Source organism: Nomascus leucogenys, chromosome 10, assembly GCF_006542625.1.
Source record: "Nomascus leucogenys isolate Asia chromosome 10, Asia_NLE_v1, whole genome shotgun sequence".
NCBI classification, from domain to species: Eukaryota; Metazoa; Chordata; class Mammalia; order Primates; family Hylobatidae; genus Nomascus; species Nomascus leucogenys.
Window position 1 is genome coordinate 56,595,289 of NC_044390.1, and position 16,942 is coordinate 56,612,230.

Sequence of the window (16,942 nt, forward strand, 5' to 3'; positions counted from 1 at the left end):
GTCACTCAGCCCATCTTAAAGCAGGAGCCAGACACAGGGGAGAGTCCCCAGGTCACCAGGCCTCCTGGTTCCCCTGCCCCATTTCAGCCTCCTCCCCTTGCCTCCCAGGATATGACTCTCTGTGGCCCTAGCCAGAGCTTAAGCCCCTATATAAATAGTAGGCGGATCCCCTGGCCAGGCTGGGCCTGACCCAAGCTGGTCTACCCGAGGCCCTGCCCACCAGCACCCACCCCGACATCCACGAAGGCTTTGGCAGGGCAGGGGGCATTGCTGGCCCCACAGAATTGGAGTTAGCCTCCCTAGCCCCAAAGCCCCAGGGAGGGGGCAGTGGCACCCCCTGCAGCCGCCCCGGCCAGCCCCAGACGACGCTCACATTTTCCAGTGTTTAGATTTTATCCACTTTATTAATGAAGCAAGAGGCCCGAGCCTCGGGGGGAAGGGGGCTGCTCCTGCCCTGCTGGGAGGAGGGGGTCACAGGGGGCCAGACCGACTCCAGGGAGCTTCACTCCTCGTGGAGGGAGCCGCTGGGGCCCAGAGTGGCCCCCGCCCATTGCCAGGAGCAGAGAGTGGGGTCTCTGCCTCTCCAGGCCCCCAGCGGGCGTGCGCGGGGTGGAGCGGCCCCTGGAGGCCAGCAAGGGCGGCGGGAGGAGCCGAGGAGCCGCCCCAGGAAGAGGGAGGGAAGAAGCGGCTTGCCGGAGAGCCAGGGCGCAGTTGGCGGCAGGGCTGAGCGGCCGGTGATGGGGACCCCACATCCCAGGCAGTGCCGGGTAAGCGGGTTGCACATGAGGGTCCCTGATTGCGGAGGAGGAGGGCATGAAGGGGTGGGGCCATGGCCACCTGCTGTCAGTCCTGTGTCCCTGGGCTCTTCTCCCCGATCTGTGCATCCCTGTCTTACCGTCTGTCCATCCTCCCTTCCCATCTGGCCTGGTGGGCAGTTCCGCCCTTTCAGCCCTCACCACCAGGATATCAAAGAGTGAGTGGATGGTCGTGGGGCCGCCTCCAGGCCTCTGGGGCAGGGATATGGAGTGGAACCGTGGGCACCCAGGATGAGGTAGAGGTGATCGGGGTAGGGCCTGGTGAGAGACCGCAGTGGAGCAGAGGCAGGTCCGTGGGGCAGGGGCAGAGATGGATCCATGGCACAGATGTGGCTGTGCCATGTGGAGTCAGAGATGGGTCCATGGGGGACAGGGACATGGCCGTGGGGAGAGATGTGCCCATGGTGGTAGAGATGGGGCTGGGGCATCGAGGATGGGACTGGAGTAAAGCTGACATGGGGAAAGTCAGGTAGGGCCACAGGGGCAGAAATGGGTTAGAGCTATCAGATGGAGCCACAGGCCTCAGGAATTTGCTGCGGTGTAAAAATGGAAGGTGGGGGTCGGGGGGCGGGGAGAAATCTGTGAGGCCCAGAGGCACTGGCAGAGATGCCTGAGGACGGGCTGGGGGGAATCTTGCAGGGAACCATGAAGGGCAGAGAAGGGGCCAGTGGGGATAGAGGGAGGCCCTGGAGCAGGAGATGGGGTGGTGAGAGGCGAAAGAGAGGGAGGAGGGTTTCCAAATGGAGTGGCCAGGTCATTTGGAGTTGCCCATGGCAACTGCCATGGGCAGAGGGGCCGCCTGAGAACGCCATGGAGTCAAACGGGCCCTGATGTTCTGAGATGGCACCGTGGGCTGGTCCCCGCCCGGGCCCAGCCAGCCTCACTCTGCCCTCCTCTCCTCTATCCAGCACCCCTGGCGCCTGACATGAGCCCTTGCGGGCCCCTCAACCTGAGCCTGACGGGCGAGGCGACCACATGCGCGGCGCCCTGGGTCTCCAACACGTCGGCCGTGGCGCCGTCGGGCGCTTCGCCCGCGCTGCCCATCTTCTCCATGACGCTGGGCGCCGTGTCCAACCTGCTGGCGCTGGCGCTGCTGGCGCAGGCCGCGGGCCGCCTGCGACGCCGCCGCTCGGCCGCCACCTTCCTGCTGTTCGTGGCCAGCCTGCTGGCCACCGACCTGGCGGGCCACGTGATCCCGGGCGCGCTGGTGCTGCGTCTGTACACTGCGGGGCGCGCTCCGGCCGGCGGGGCCTGCCACTTCCTGGGCGGCTGCATGGTCTTCTTCGGCCTGTGCCCGCTGCTGCTGGGCTGTGGCATGGCCGTGGAGCGCTGCGTGGGCGTCACGCGACCGCTGCTCCACGCCGCGCGGGTCTCGGTCGCCCGCGCGCGCCTGGCGTTGGCCGCGGTGGCCGCGGTGGCCTTGGCCGTGGCGCTGCTGCCGCTGGCGCGCGTGGGCCGCTATGAGCTGCAGTACCCGGGCACGTGGTGCTTCATCGGCCTGGGTCCCCCGGGCGGCTGGCGCCAGGCACTGCTTGCTGGCCTCTTCGCCAGCGTCGGCCTGGTCGCGCTCCTCGCCGCGCTAGTGTGCAACACGCTCAGCGGCCTGGCTCTGCTACGCGCCCGCTGGCGACGCCGCTCCCGACGGCCTCCCCCGGCCTCAGGCCCCGACAGCCGGCGTCGCTGGGGGGCGCGCGGACCCCGCTCGGCCTCCGCCTCGTCCGCCTCGTCCATCGCTTCGGCCTCCACCTTCTTTGGCGGCTCCCGGAGCCGCGGCTCTGCACGCAGAGCTCGTGCCCACGACGTGGAGATGGTGGGCCAGCTTGTCGGTATCATGGTGGTGTCGTGCATCTGCTGGAGCCCAATGCTGGTGAGGGGCGCACCGGCCCCTCGAGCCACGCTCCTTCCCGCTCCCTCTCGGCACCCTCCCGCCCTTTGTCGTCCCAGGACACCTGGGGCCTCCATCCTGGACTCAACCAAGGCCCCGGCCCCTGGAGGCCCCACCTGCCCCGAAAGCCAGCATCCCCTTCTCCATCTGACCTCCCATCCTTCCTCCTAGCCCCCCTCTCCTCTTCCTTTTTGGGATCTTTGTAGCGCACCCCGACCCACACAAGCCTCCTCTCCTGCCCCACCGTTATACGCCCCCGCGCTTCATTCCCTAGTCCTTTCACCCAACTCCCTCGTTTTTCCTCTTTCCGGGATACCTGAGACTCTTCTACGGCCGGACCCCCACCCACTGAAGGTGTTTGTTTCTTTGCCCCCCTTTTTTTCCGTATCCCCTTCCCATCTGGATCCCCATTTACCCTCCCTGCGACGGCTCACCCCTCCTCCCAGGCTTTTACCTTCCGGCCACGCCCCCACCATCCCTGCGCCCCCGTGCGCCCGCGCCTGCTCTAAGGCTCACACCGGCTTCCCCCGCAGGTGTTGGTGGCGCTGGCCGTCGGGGGCTGGAGCTCTACCTCCCTGCAGCGGCCACTGTTCCTGGCCGTGCGCCTTGCCTCCTGGAACCAGATCCTGGACCCTTGGGTGTACATCCTGCTGCGCCAGGCCGTGCTGCGCCAACTGCTTCGCCTCCTGCCCCCGAGGGCCGGGGCCAAGGGCGGCCCCGCGGCGCTGGGCCTAACCCCGAGCGCATGGGAGGCCAGCTCGCTGCGCAGTTCCCGGCACAGCGGCCTCAGCCACTTCTGAGCACAACCGGAGGCCCAACGACTAGGCCAGCCCACCCTGGTCTGGGCCCAGGTGCGCGGCGCAGAGCCTTTGAGGAATAAAAAGCCATTCTGCGAGCCCAGGCAGGGCGGTGTGTCCCGTCGGGACTTCGGCATCCACTGGGGTCGCGCGGGGGGCTGCCGGGACGCCGCGTGCGCCTCCAGGGCGGATGCAGTTCCGGGGCCTGCCAGAAGAGGGCGCGGAGAAACGGGGGCGCGGTTCTAGGAAGCTCGAGGGTGCCAGGCCCGTGGGCGCCGGAGCCGCAGGAGCAAGCGCACCGTGCGGGCGGCGGAGGCTGGGGCTCCGGTGGGAGCAGAGACAGAGGGTGTGGGGGGCGTTTCCTGACCTTGCCGCCGCCCTAACGGACTTCCGAAACCATTCTGCTCACTGCGGCTTTGAGCTCTTCCAATACACCCCAAAACCCTACCCCCAAACAATTTTGCCCCATGCCCCCGACCCCCCTCCCATCTCGGCTTACCCGCGCTCCCCACCATAATAACAGCCTCGAGTCCACGCCGCTCCTTGATCCTCTTCAAATGACACCCCCATCACTCGAGACTCCCACGACCACCCAGCCACCTGCCCCCCAAACGTCCGCAACTCCAAGCACGCCCCTACCCCCAATGACTGCACACAAGAAGACACGGAGGACGCAAGGATCGGGCAAATCCCAAAGGCCTTTTTAAAAACTAAGAGCTCTCGGGCAGGGGCAGGGGCAGAGGAGGGGGCTAGCAGCCCCCGGCCACGAAGTCGAAGTCCAGGAAGGCTGCCTGCTCCGCGGCTGTGAGGGGCCGCGCGTCGCGGGGCGGGCTCAGTGTGGGGGCCTCCCCGGTGAACTCCTCGTCGAAGTTGCTAACGTCGGTGCGGCCGGACAGCGTGGGCACAAAGGGCGGCGGCAGGCGCCGGGCCAACAGGGCTTCCCAGCCCAGAGTCTGCAGGGGAGGGAAGCGGAGGGGAGGGTCAGCCTGGAGGCTGAGGAGGGGGCGTGCTGCAGTGGGGACCAGTCCTGGGGCTCGGGGACCACGGAGAGGAGTCAGCATATAGAGGAAAAGTGGAGTGGGGGGACTGGTGCTCAGGAGGGATCACCTGCGAGAGCCTGGTGGAGAAGTGGGATTAGGAAAAGTGGAGGCTGGGCATGGTGGCTCACGCCTGTAATCCCAGCCCTTTGGGAGGCCGAGGCGGGAGGATCACTTGAGGCCAGGAGTTCAAGACCAGCCTGGCCAACATGGCGAAACCCTGTCTCTACTAAAAATACAAAAATTAGCCCGGTGTGGTGGAGTGGTGTGCGCCTGTAATCCCAGGCACTTGGGAGGCTGAGGCAGGAGAATCGCATGAACCTGGGAGGCAGAGGTTGCAGTGAGCCGAGATTGAGCCACTGCACTCCAGCCTGGGTGACAGAGCAAGACCCTGGCTTAAAAAAAAAAAAAAAAAAAAAGGGAAAAGTGGAGATGTGGGATTAGGAGGGTCCCTGGGGGGAACAAAAGTGGAGGAGGGAAATAGGGGTGTCAAAGGAGGTGACGATGTTGCCCTGGAGGTGCAACAAGGCCCTTGAGGCAAAGCGGCTAGGCATGGGGGGCATTGGGTGTGGGGTGATCAATCGGCCCTGGGGGAGGGCCGGGGTCACTGAGGTCCTTGTGGGGAATCTCACCCTGAAGAAGGGCTGTTTCTTCACATCTTCTGCATCTCTCTCGCTAGATCCCAGCCTCCGCTCTGGGTTCCTCCGCAGCAGCTTGGAGGAAGAAGCGCTGTGTCAGGATCTGTCCCCTCCTGGGACCCAGTGCCCTCCCCAGGCCCGCCCCACGTCGGGGGTCCTCACCCTTCTCATGATGCCGATGGCTTCAGCCGACAGGAAGCGGGGGTAGCGAACCTCGTCATTGACGATGCTGTCGAAGACCTCCTCCTCGTCATCCCCTGGGAATGGGGACTGGGGAGAGGGCGGCCCGGGGTGCATGAGGCCTCTCATCTGGCTGCTCCACACCCAGCCCGGCCGGCCTGAGTCCCACACTCTACTGCAGCTCTTGGGTGCTGGCTTACTTGGGCAGCGAAATGCCCCATTTTATAGATGTGGAAACTGAGGCCAGGGAAGCAGAGGCAGCAGCCCTCAATCACACAACATGTGGTAGACGCAGACTTGGATCCCACCCTGGGCACACGCAGGTTCCAATGAGATCCAAGACACACAGGGGCGGGGGCTCACCTCGCCAACCAGCATCTCGTAGAGCAGCACACCCAGCCCCCACCAGTCCACAGCCCGCGTGTACGATGTGTCCGTCAGCACCTCAGGGGCCAGGAACTCCGGGGTCCCACAGAATGTGCTGGTCCGGTCCCCATAGCCCATCCCTGGGGACAGCAAGGCCATGTGAGGTTATGGGGGCCAGAGGAGTCGCTCAGCCCAATGTGGGGTTGTCCACACAGCCAGCCCTGTCCCAGGGTCAGGGTGGGGGGCAGCCCGAGTAGGGTTAGGGACCCCATTCCTTCCCCCTCCTTTGTCTAATCCCGAGGCCAGCCCCTCACCCTCCTTGCAGAGGCCAAAGTCTGCGATCTTGACGTAGCCCTCGGTGTCCAGGAGCAAATTGTCCAACTTCAGGTCCCTGTTGGGGGTTGGAGGGGTGGAAAGAGGGATGAGCGGGGTGCTGGGCCCTGTCCCCACAACGGGCAGTGTGCACACGCATGCACACACGCACACACCTGTAGACGATCTTGTGTTCGTGAAGAAACTGCAGGCCCAGTACCACGCAGGCAGAATAAAAGCTGCAGAGAGAGAGAGGCTGCTGAGAGGGGTAGGGCCACCCTTCAAGGAGGGAGGGTCACATAAGCCTGGCTCCCACATCCTCAAAAGCCCCCCAGTCTACCCAAAGCTCTGGGAGGCTGAGGGAAGTAAAGCCTGAGGGTGGAGGGATGAGAAGCAGGCTGCCAGCCTCTCGGGGGGACTGAGTGTCAGATGCTGTAGGGGGAGGCAGGGGCCCAGGCTAGGGGGCCAGGCTCACACGGCACGGGGCTCAGAGAACACGTCGCTGTGGATGTGCAGCATCAGGTCCCCACCAGCCGAGTACTCCATCACGAAGCACACGTGCTCCGGTGTCTGGAAACAGCCAAAGAGGTTCACCAGGAAGGGGTGTCCGGCAGTGGTCACTGCCGCCAATATCCGCTTCTCACACATCAGGCTGGGGAGGGGTGGGGGACAGAAGTCAGAGACCGTGGCCGCCACTTACCCCAGACTCCCAGATGGCAAGCAAAGCCCATACAGAGGGAAGCAGAACTAAGAAACATCATCTCAGCAACTGGATACAGCCATGCCTGAAGGCAGCACACTCCTGGACTTTTCTGATCCAGACAAATAAATTTCTTTACTTGTTTCAGCCTTTCTGAGTTGGGTTCCTGATTATCAAAAGGATGCTGGGAAGACCAAGGACAATCTCAGTGCCTGTACTGAATGTTTAGAGGGGTTAGGCACTGTGTAGAGAGCACCTGACAACCATGTGTGGAAGGCAGTAACATTCCGCTTCTCCACATCAAGAGGGATTTTTTTTTTTTTTTTTTTTTTTTTGAGACAGAGTCAGGCTGGAGTGCAGTGGCACGATCTTGGCTCACTGCAACCTCTGCCTCCTGGGTTCAAGCGATTCTCCTGCCTCAGCCTCCCAAGTAGGTGGGACTACAGGCACCCACCACCATGCCTGGCTGATGTTTGTATTTTTAGTAGAGACAGGGTTTCACCATGTCGGCCACACGGGTCTCGATGGCCTGACCTCAGGTGATCCGCCCACCTCAGCCTCCCAAAGTGCTGGGATTACAGGCGTGAGCCACTGCGCCCAGCCAAGAGGCTGAGGTTCTGAAGGGAAAAAGTGACCTCCCCTGGATCTCCAAGCCCATGCTGCGGAAGTGAGATTTGAACCCAGGAACCTGACCCCAAAGCAGAGGCAGTATGGTGGCATCACGAAGGGCACAGGCTTCAAAGCCTGAGTCTCTAGCTTTGAATCCTGGACCTGCTTCTTACTGGCTGTGTGACCTTGGGTAAATTGCTCAACCCCTCTGTGCCATCAGTATTTAGCTTATAGGGCTACATGGAGGAACAAATGAGTAACTTTTCTAAGAACTATTATTATCTTGGTATTAGGCTAGTAGGTATTAGTGACTTTTTGTTTGTTTTGAGACAGGGTCTCACTCTGTTGCCCAGGCTGGAGTGCAGTGGCACGATCTCAGCTCACTGAAACCTTGACCTACTGGGCTCAGGCGATCCTCCTATCGCAGCCTCATGAGTAGCTGGGGCTACAAGCATGTGCCACCACACCCAGCTAGTTATTTTGTATTTTTTGTAAAGATAGGGTGTCGCCATGTTGCCCAGCCTGGTCTTGAAATTCTGAGCCCAAGTGATCCACCTGCCTCGGCCTCCCAGAGTGCTGGGATTACAGGCAAGAGCCACCGTGCCTGGCGTTAGTGACTACTATGAGTCACTCTCCCTGCAGCTCCAAGGAGAGAACTGTACTGTCATTTCCCAAAAAAGAAGACAGAGGTCCCCAGAGGACCATGGCAGGTCCCCACCTCTCCACCTCGTCTCGGGCCACAATGTCCCCTTTCTTCAGAGCCTTGATGGCGAACAGCTCCCCACTGGGCCGGAATTCGGAGAGCAGCACCTGGAACCACAGTGGGCAGGGATGGTTTTAGTGGCCAGCCAGGGACCTGGGGGGTCTCCCAATTCCCTGCCCTCCACCTCACCTTCCCAAAATGACCCCGGCCCAGCACCGCCAGGAACTTGAAATCCTCGAGGGTCAGAGGTGACTTCCTCAGAGGGCTGTGGAGAGAGGCCACTGGTGAGAACAAGGACAGTGGGCAGGGGTGGTGGACAGGGGGCCAGGGAGTGGTGTCACCTGCACAGGGCGGGGCCTGGGGTCTCCTGGGTCTCCGAAGGCAGCTCAGGAGTGGTGGAGGATTCCTGGATCGGGCAGCTCTGTGGCGGAGAGAGGAGGCCAGAGTAAGGGGAGTCAGAGATGCTGTCATAACCACAACAGCCTCCGAGGCCCTGCAAGATCTGCCCCCGACCTATCTGTCCTCACCTCTCCTCCCACGCGGCCCCTCACTCACTCTCCTCCAGCCACACGCCTGCACCACCACGCCTGGCTAATTTTTGTATTTTTAGTAGAGACGGGGTTTTACCATGTTGGCCAGGCTGGTCTGGAACTCCTGACCTCAGGTGATCCATCCGCCTCGGCCTCCCAAAGTGCCGGGATTACAGGCGTGAGCCACCATGCCCAACCCGATTTTTTTTTTTTTTTTTTAGAGACAGAGTCTTGCTCTGTCACCCAGGATGGAGTGCAGGGGCACAGTCATAGCTCAGTGCAGCCTCCAACTCTACCTCCGCCTCCTGAGTAGCTGGGACTAAAGGCTTGCACCACCACGCCCAGCTAATTTTTTTTTTTTTTTTTTTTTTGAGACAGAGTTTCGTTCTTGTTGCCCAGGCTGGAGTACAATGGTGTGATCTCCACTCACTGCAACCTCCACCTCCCGGGTTCAAGTGATTCTCCTACCTCAGCCTCCCAAATAGCTGGGATTACAGGCATGCACCACCATACCCAGCTAATTTTTTATATTTTTAGTAGAGACGGGGTTTCTCCATGTTGGTCAGGGTGGTCTTCAACTCCCGACCTGAGGTGATCCACCTGCCTCAGCCTCCCAAAGTGCTGGGATTACAGGCGTGAGCCACCGCGCCCAGCCTAATTTTTGTAGAGATGGGGTCTTGTGCTGTTCCTCGGGCTGGCCTCAAACTTCTGGCCTGAAGCGATCTTCTTCGTTCAGCTTCCTGAGTAGCTGGGACTACAAGTGCAAGCCATCATGCCTGGCTTGACAATGTCCATTTTTTATTATTTTTTTTTTTATTTTTGAGACTGAGTCTCACTCTGTTGCCCAGACTGGGGTACAGTGGTGTGATCTCGGCTCACTGCAACCTCCGCCTCCCGAGTTCCAGCAATTCTCCTGCCTCAGCCTCCCGAGTAGCTGGGATTACAGGCGTGTGCCACCACGCCCGGCTAATTTTTGTATTTTTAGTAGAGACGGGGTTTCACCTTGTTGGCCAGGTTGGTCTCAAACTCGTGACCTCATGATCCGCCCACCTTGGACTCCCAAAGTGCTGGGATTACAGGCGTGAGCCACCGCGCCCAGCCGACAATGTCCATGTTTAGCTCAGCCAGCTATAGCCTGCATTATATGCACTTCCTGCCTGAGGAGAGGAATTGATTCCCGTGCCTCCCACCGACTGCCTATTTCCCCACATCTCCCCAGCCCCGGCATTCTGTCATCAACCTTTTGGATTTTCTGCCACACTCATCTACTTTAATGAGGTATGTCATTTAATGGAATGCCACGAAGCATTTATTCTTATTCCATTTTTTATTTTTTTTTGAGACAGAGTCTCGCTCTGTCACCCAGGCTGGAGTGCAGTGGCGCGATCTCGGCTCACTGCAAGCTCCGCCTCCCGGGTTCACACCATTCTCCTGCCTCAGCCTCCCCAGTAGCTGGGACTACAGGCACCCACCACCACACCTGGCTAATTTTTTGTATTTTTAGTACAGATGGGGTTTCACCATGTTAGCCAGGATGATCTCGATCTCTTGACTTCGTGATCCACCTGCCTTGGCCTCCCAAGGTGCTGGGATTACAGGCATGAGCCACCACGCCCAACCCATTACTTCTACTTTCTAAAAAATTAGATCTATAAAAAATTAGCCGGATGTGGTGGTGCACGCCTGTAGTCCCAGCTACTTGGGAGGCTGAAGTGAGAGGATCACCTGAGCTCAGGAGGTCGAGGCCGCAGCGAGCCGTGATTGCACCACTGCACTCCACCCTGGGTGGCAGAGCGAGACCCCGTTTCAAAAAAAAAAAAGATAAAAGATAAAATGCATTCAGGCGGCCGGGTGCAGTGGCTCACGCCTGTAATCCCAGCACTTTGGGAGGCCGAGGCAGGCGGATCACGAGGTCAGGAGATCGAGACCATCCTGGCTAACACGGTGAAACCCCGTCTCTACTAAAAATACAAAAAATTAGCCGGGCGAGGTGGCGGGCACCTGTAGTCCCAGCTACGCGGGAGGCTGAGGCAGGAGAATGGCATGAACCCTGGGGGCGGAGCCTGCAGTGAGCCGAGATTGCGCCACTGCACTCCAGCCTGGGTGAAAGAGCGAGACTCCGTCTCAAAAAAAAAAAAAAAAAAAAAAAAGGCATTCAGGCTGGGCGCAGTAGCTCATACCTGTAATCTCAGCACTTTGGGAGGCTGAGGAGGGGAGAACACTTGGGGTCAGGAGTTCAAGACCAGCCTGGCCAACAAGGTGAAACCCCGTCTCTATTAAAAATACAAAAATTAGCTGGGTGTGGTGGCACACACCTGTAGTCCCAGCTACTCAGGTGGCTGAGGCAGGAGAATCCCTTGAAACTGGGAGGCAGAGGTTGCAGTGAGCCTAGATCACGCCACTGCACTCCAGCCTGGGCAACAGAGTGACTCCATCTCAAAAAAAAAAAAAAAAGAGATGGAGTTTTGCCATGTTGTTCAGGCTGGACTCCAACTCCTGGGCTCAAGTCATCCTCCTGCCTCGGCCTCCCAAGTAGCTGGGACCATAGGTGAACTGATTTTTACATTTTTAAATCGTTGGGGGAAAAAAAAACAAAAAAAGGAATAATATTTCATTGCCCATGAAAGTTCTACAATGTTCAAACTTCCACATGTACTACCAATAAGGTTTTACTGGAATAGAGACACGCTTATGTACATATCATCTGTGGCTGCTTTCAAACTACAAAGCAGACAGGGACGGTCTAGCTCACAAAGCCAAATATATTGACTCTCTGACCCTTTCTGGAAAATGCGTGCTGACCTCTGACCTAGATCAAGATGAGGAACATTTCCATCACCCAGCAGGTCCCCTTGTGGCTCCCAGCTTGTGGTAGCCTCTGCCTAGAGAACTGCACTCTCTATCATTCTATCATTGACATGAGTTTTAAATATGCTCGTTTTGCAAAGCGGTACACTGAGGCACAGAGGTGAAGCACAGAGCCAAGAGGTGGCAGGGCAGGGGTGGGAACCCAGGGGGTCCAGCCCGAGCTCACAGTTTTATTTATTTTTATTTTTTGAGATGGAGTCTTGCTCTGTCGCCCAGGCTGCAGCGCAGTTGGTGTGATCTTGACTTACTGCAACCTCCGCCTCTCAGGTTCAACTGATCCTCCTGCCCCAGTTGCCCGGGTAGCTGGGATTACAGGTGCCCACCACCGCACCCGGCTAATTCTTATATTTTTAGTAGAGACGGGGTTTTATTGTGTTGGCCAGGCTGGTCTTGAACTCCCAGCCTCAAGTGATCCACCCGCCTCAGCCTCCCAAAGTGCTGGGATTGCAGGTGTGAGCCACTGCACCCAGCCTGTTTTGTTTTTTGAGATAGGATTTCGCTATGTTGCCCAGGCTGGAGTGCAGTGGCAGGATCATGGCTCACAGTGGCTCACTGTGTTGCCCAGGCTGGTCTCAAACTCCTGGGCTCCAGCAATCCTCCCATGTCAGCCTCCCAGAAGTGCTGGGATTATAGGCATGAGCTGTTTTTTTAACTAGGATGGAGATCTGGGCACAGTTTTTAACCAGCATAGAGATCTGGGGCCCTGGTTCTGCCATAGACATGCTGCGTGGCTCCAGGGAAGTTCCTAGTGGTCTCTGAGCCTGGAGCAGGACCCCTGATGCTGCCCAGGCCAGGCCTACGGGGAGAGAAGGGGGGAACCTCACCAGGCTCGATGGGCTGGAAGGAGGATCCCGTGAGCTCTTCTGAGGTGAGCTGTCCGAGTCAGTGCCGAGGTTCAGCTTCTCCACCGATATGTCACTGCAGCAGACAAGAGGAGGGTGTGTCTGGGACCCAGGACCCTCGAAGGCTTCAAGGGGCAGCCAGGACCATGGGGCCCTCCTTCCTTACCCCGTGATCCGGGCCTCAGATCCCGGAGAAGCCCCAGGGCTGAAGGTGCCTGTGGCCGTGGCATTGGGGATGAGCCTCCGGAGCAGCCGCACCCATGTGGCAACATCGATGTTCATCTGCCTAGCACGCTGGAACGCCTTCCCTGGGGGGACAGGGGCAGGCATCACCCTCCATGACACTCCCAGGACCCCTGGCCTCTCCCCCAGGAGGCCTGGAGCACCCTCTCACCTTGCTGCTTGGAGAAAATCTTCTTCTGCCGTCGGAGCCGAGGAATCCTCTCAATGACAGGGTTGCGGAAGGTGACCTGGAGGAAGGGACCAAAATGTGAGGACCCCCTGCCCACCTGCAGGCAGACAGCTTGGTAAGGAAGCCCCTAGGAGCACAGGTGTGCGCACCCAAGTGGGGTTCTGGTCATGTGGCATCAGAGTCAACCCGAGTACCAGGTGACAATGAAGAGGTCATCAGTGCAACCCACGGCTCCCCTCCTGAAGGGACGTCTTGGAAAAGCAAGAAGCAGAAAACCGGGTCCCCTTCTAGAGGTGGGGAGAGCATCTGACCCTACAAGACTGACAGACAGTGACTGCAAACGGATGCCATGCCATCCCACACCCAGATTCCCCACATGTGCTCCCAGACCCCAGACCTGCAGTAGCAGCAACACCTGGGAACTTGCTAGAAACGCAGGTTTCCAGGCCCCCCTTTGACCTACTGAGCCAGAAACGTGGAGTGGAGGAAGCGCGCGCACGCGCTCTCTCTCTCTCTCTATATATATATATACACACACACACACATATATATGTGTATATATATATACACACACATATATAATATATATATGCACATATGAGTAGCCCAATCTTGGCTCACTGCAGCCTCCACCTCCCGGGCTCAAGAGATCCTCCCACCTCAGCCTCCTGAGTAGCTGGGACTACAGGCACGCACCCCCCTGCCTGGCAAATTGCTGTATTTTTTGTAGAGACGGAGTTTCACCATGTTGGCCAGGCTGGTCCTGAACTCCTGGGCTCAAGTGATCTGCCCACTTTAGCCTCCCAAAGTGCTGGGATTACAGGCGCGAGCCACCGCGCCTGGCCTTAAAGCACTCAACATTTCAACAAGCCCCCAGGCAATGCTGGTGCCCACCCATCTACGGAAGCTACCTGTCAAGTTGAATTCTCCCAACTTCAACACAACTTCTAGAAGGTGCTGAAGTCACAGAACTGCAGTATCTGGTACGGTTGTCACATGTGGCGATTTAAATTTAAATTAGTGAAAATGTCGGCCGGGCGCGGTGGCTCACGCTTGTAATCCCAGCACTTTGGGAGGCCGAGGCGGGCGGATCACGAGGTCAGGAGATCGAGACCACGGTGAAACCCCGTCTCTACTAAAAATACAAAAAAATTAGCCGGGTGTGGTGGCGGGTGCCTGTAGTCCCAGCTACTTGGAGAGGCTGAGGCAGGAGAATGGCGTGAACCCGGGAGGCGGAGCTTGCAGTGAGCCGAGATCGCGCCACTGCACTCCAGCCTGGGTGACAGAGCGAGACTCCGTCTCGAAAAAAAAAAAAAAGAAAATGTCAGTGAAATTAAAACTTTTGTTCCCTGGTCACACTAGTCACACTTCAGATAGAGAACATTTCCATCTACAACAGAACTCAGCTACTGTGGGTGCATCGACAACAGAGCTGCAGAAAGTTTCTTTTTTCTTTGAGACTCCGTTGCCCAGGCTGGAGTGCAGTGGCCCAATCTGGGCTCACCACAACCTCCACCTCCCAGGCTCTAGGGATTCTCCTGCCTCAGCCTCCTGAGTAGCTGGGATTACAGGTGCCCACCACGCCTGGCTAATTTTTTTTTTTTTTTGAGACAGAGTCTCCCTCTGTTGCCCAGGCTGGAGTGCAGTGGTGCGATCTTGGCTCACTACAACTTCCGCCTCCCGGGTTCAAGTGATTCTCCTGCCTCAGCCTCCCAAGTAACTGGGATTACAGGCGTGTGCCACCACACCTGGCTGATTTTTGTATTTTTAGTAGGGACTGGGTTTCTCCATGTTGGCCAGGCTGGTCTTGAACTCCTGATCTCAGGTGATCTGCCTGCCTACCCGACAAAGTGCTGGGATGACAGGAGTGAGCCACCGCACCCAGCTGAATTTTTGTATTTTTAGTAAAGATGGGGTTTCACCATGTTGGCCAGGCTGGTCTCAAACTCCTGACCTCAAATGATCCATCTGCCTCAGCCTCCCAAAGTGCTGGGATTATAGGCATGAGCCATAGCACCTGGCCAGAGCTGCAGAAAGTTCTATGGAATGGTGCTTCTGTAGAGGCATAAAAACAAAATAGAATGCCACAGAGAGACCTTGAAGGCAAGGAGAAACGCTTTAGAATGTGTCCCCCAGGCCACCCACCATCACTTTCCATTTGGTTTGGGCTGTGTTCTAAATGGGAGAACAATTTTAAAGCTCTGCCATCTGGAGTCAACTCTTCTCCATGCCCCTTTCTTTTTTTTTTTTTTTTTTTTTTAAGACAGAGTTTCGCTCTTGTTGCCCAGGCTGGAGTGCAATGGTGCGATCTCAGCTCACTGCAACCTTTGCCTCCCAGGTTCAAGTGATTCTCCTGCCTCAGCCTCCCGCGTAGCTGGAATTACAGGTGCCTGCTACCACACCCGGCTAATTTTTCTATTTTTAGTAGAGATGGGGTTTCACCATGTTGACCAGGCTAGTCTCGAACTCCTGACCTGGTGATCTGCCCGCCTCGGCCTCCCAAAGTGCTGGGATTACAGGCGTGAGCCACCATGCCTGGCCCCGCCCCTTTCTTTCACTGGTGCTTGATGGTCAGACCAGGGCAGAACCTCTGCTTAGGGATATGGATATCGAGAGATGGATAAATAGACACAGAAAGAGACAGATATAGACGCAGGTAGATAGAGAGGGGCATGGACGGAAGGGTAGTTACAGATAGAGAAAGAGACAGGGACTGATAGAGAAAGGGATTCATAGAGAGAGAAGGATGGATGGATGGATGGATAGATAGATATAGCTATCGAGAGAAAAATAGAGACACAGATAGATATAGAGAGGGATAGATAGAGACAGAGAGAAGAATGGGTGGATATAAATAGAGATAGAGGAATATACAGAGATGGGTGGATAGAGGGATGAGCACAGATAAGATAAACGGATGGATAAGATGATAGATAATATAGATGGATAGATAATATAGACAGATGGGTAGAAAGATAGATTAGTTGATAGATAATATAGGTGGATGGATAGATACAACAATATAGAGAAAAATAGAGGCACGGACAGATATAGAGAGGGATAGATAGAGATAGAGAGAGGAATGGGTAGATATATAGAGAGATAAATATACAGGAATGGATAGATGGACGGATGATGCATACATAAGATTGATGGATAATATGACTGACAGATAATAGAGACGGATGCATGGAAAAATAGATTGGTTGATGGATAATATATAGATAGATAGATAAATGGATAGATGGATTAGATAAATAGATGATATAGATACCTAATATAGATGGATACATAGATAAGACAGATAGATAATATAGGTGTATCTATCAATGGATAGAGGATACATTGGTAAGATGGCTGGGCCAGGCGCAGTGGCTCACGCCGGTAATCCCAGCACTTTGGGAGGCCGAGGCAGGCAGATCACGAGGTCAGAGATCGAGACCATCCTGGCTAACACGGTGAAACCTCATCTCTACTAAAAATATAAAAAATTAGTCGGGCGTGGTAGCGGGCGCCTGTAGTTCCAGCTACTTGGGAGGCTGAGGCAGGAGAATGGCATGAACCCGGGAGGCGGAGGTTGCAGTGAGCCAAGATAGCACCACTGCACTCCAGCCTGGGAGACAGCGAGACTCCATCTCAAAAAAAAAAAAAAAAAAAAAGACGGATGGATGAATGCATAGACAGACAGACAGAATGGATGGATGGACACGTAGGTGGGTAAATAATAGATAACATGTGTGTGTATACATATATAGGTAATCTATCATATATATATGTAAAATGGGGTACACATATAGGTTAGCGGAAGATTAAGAGTTGTTTAGCATAATTTGGCTAAATGAGGGGTCAAGTGACTTTCCTTCTCTGTGCCCCAGTTTCCTCCTCTATCAAATTTGAGTAATAACAGTCCCTCTTTTGTTGGTTGGTTGTGAGAATTAATGAGTTCACATCGCCAAAGTACTCGCTACAGAGCCTGGCTTATACTATGAGAACTCAGCTAGAAATGTCATTCAGACCAGGGGTTCCCAGCCAGGGAGCACTTGACAATGTCTGGAGACCTCTGGGCTGTCAAAACACAGGGGGAGGCGGTGCTACTGACATCCTGTAAGCAGTGGGGAGAGGTGCTGCTAAACATCCTCTAGTACACAGGACAGCCCCACCACAGAGGATGATGTAGCCCCAGATATCAACAGTGCCAAGTGCAGGCCACCTCAATTCAGACCTTCACCCTCACACAGCTGTGGAAGG

General features: G+C 56.7%; 2 protein-coding genes across 6 annotated transcripts in view; one reads left to right on the top strand and one right to left on the bottom strand.

The window, feature by feature from the left end:
* The first annotated feature begins 666 nt into the window (after positions 1-666).
* On the top strand, positions 667-3,599 carry PTGER1 (prostaglandin E receptor 1). The gene is made up of 3 exons (XM_030821864.1): positions 667-767; positions 1,724-2,682; positions 3,234-3,599. Exons 2-3 carry the CDS (start codon positions 1,741-1,743, stop codon positions 3,498-3,500), a joined length of 1,209 nt encoding a protein of 402 aa, XP_030677724.1. The 5' UTR covers positions 667-767; positions 1,724-1,740; the 3' UTR covers positions 3,501-3,599.
* Positions 3,600-4,170: 571 nt separating this feature from the next.
* PKN1 (protein kinase N1) overlaps positions 4,171-16,942 on the bottom strand; it is a 40,067-nt gene continuing 27,295 nt past the window's right edge. For all 5 annotated transcript variants that reach the window (XM_030820607.1, XM_030820606.1, XM_030820604.1 and 2 more), the window contains 13 exons: positions 12,677-12,752; positions 12,449-12,590; positions 12,265-12,358; positions 8,384-8,463; positions 8,232-8,307; positions 8,058-8,149; positions 6,506-6,682; positions 6,207-6,269; positions 6,033-6,109; positions 5,716-5,858; positions 5,335-5,442; positions 5,167-5,247; positions 4,171-4,450 (listed from right to left, as the gene is read on the bottom strand). In XM_030820607.1, the coding sequence (XP_030676467.1) occupies positions 4,247-4,450; positions 5,167-5,247; positions 5,335-5,442; positions 5,716-5,858; positions 6,033-6,109; positions 6,207-6,269; positions 6,506-6,682; positions 8,058-8,149; positions 8,232-8,307; positions 8,384-8,463; positions 12,265-12,358; positions 12,449-12,590; positions 12,677-12,752 (1,413 nt within the window). In that variant the 3' untranslated portion in view covers positions 4,171-4,246. The remainder of the gene's footprint in view (positions 4,451-5,166; positions 5,248-5,334; positions 5,443-5,715; positions 5,859-6,032; positions 6,110-6,206; positions 6,270-6,505; positions 6,683-8,057; positions 8,150-8,231; positions 8,308-8,383; positions 8,464-12,264; positions 12,359-12,448; positions 12,591-12,676; positions 12,753-16,942) is intronic.

What these genes read in the sequence shown, in the direction of transcription:
- PTGER1 (XM_030821864.1), top strand. Translation starts at nt 1,741, where the DNA reads ATGAGCCCTTGCGGGCCCCTCAACCTGAGCCTGACGGGCGAGGCGACC. An exon ending in TCTGCTGGAGCCCAATGCTG is followed by an intron (nt 2,683 to 3,233) that starts GTGAGGGGCGCA and finishes CTTCCCCCGCAG; the next exon opens with GTGTTGGTGGCGCTGGCCGT.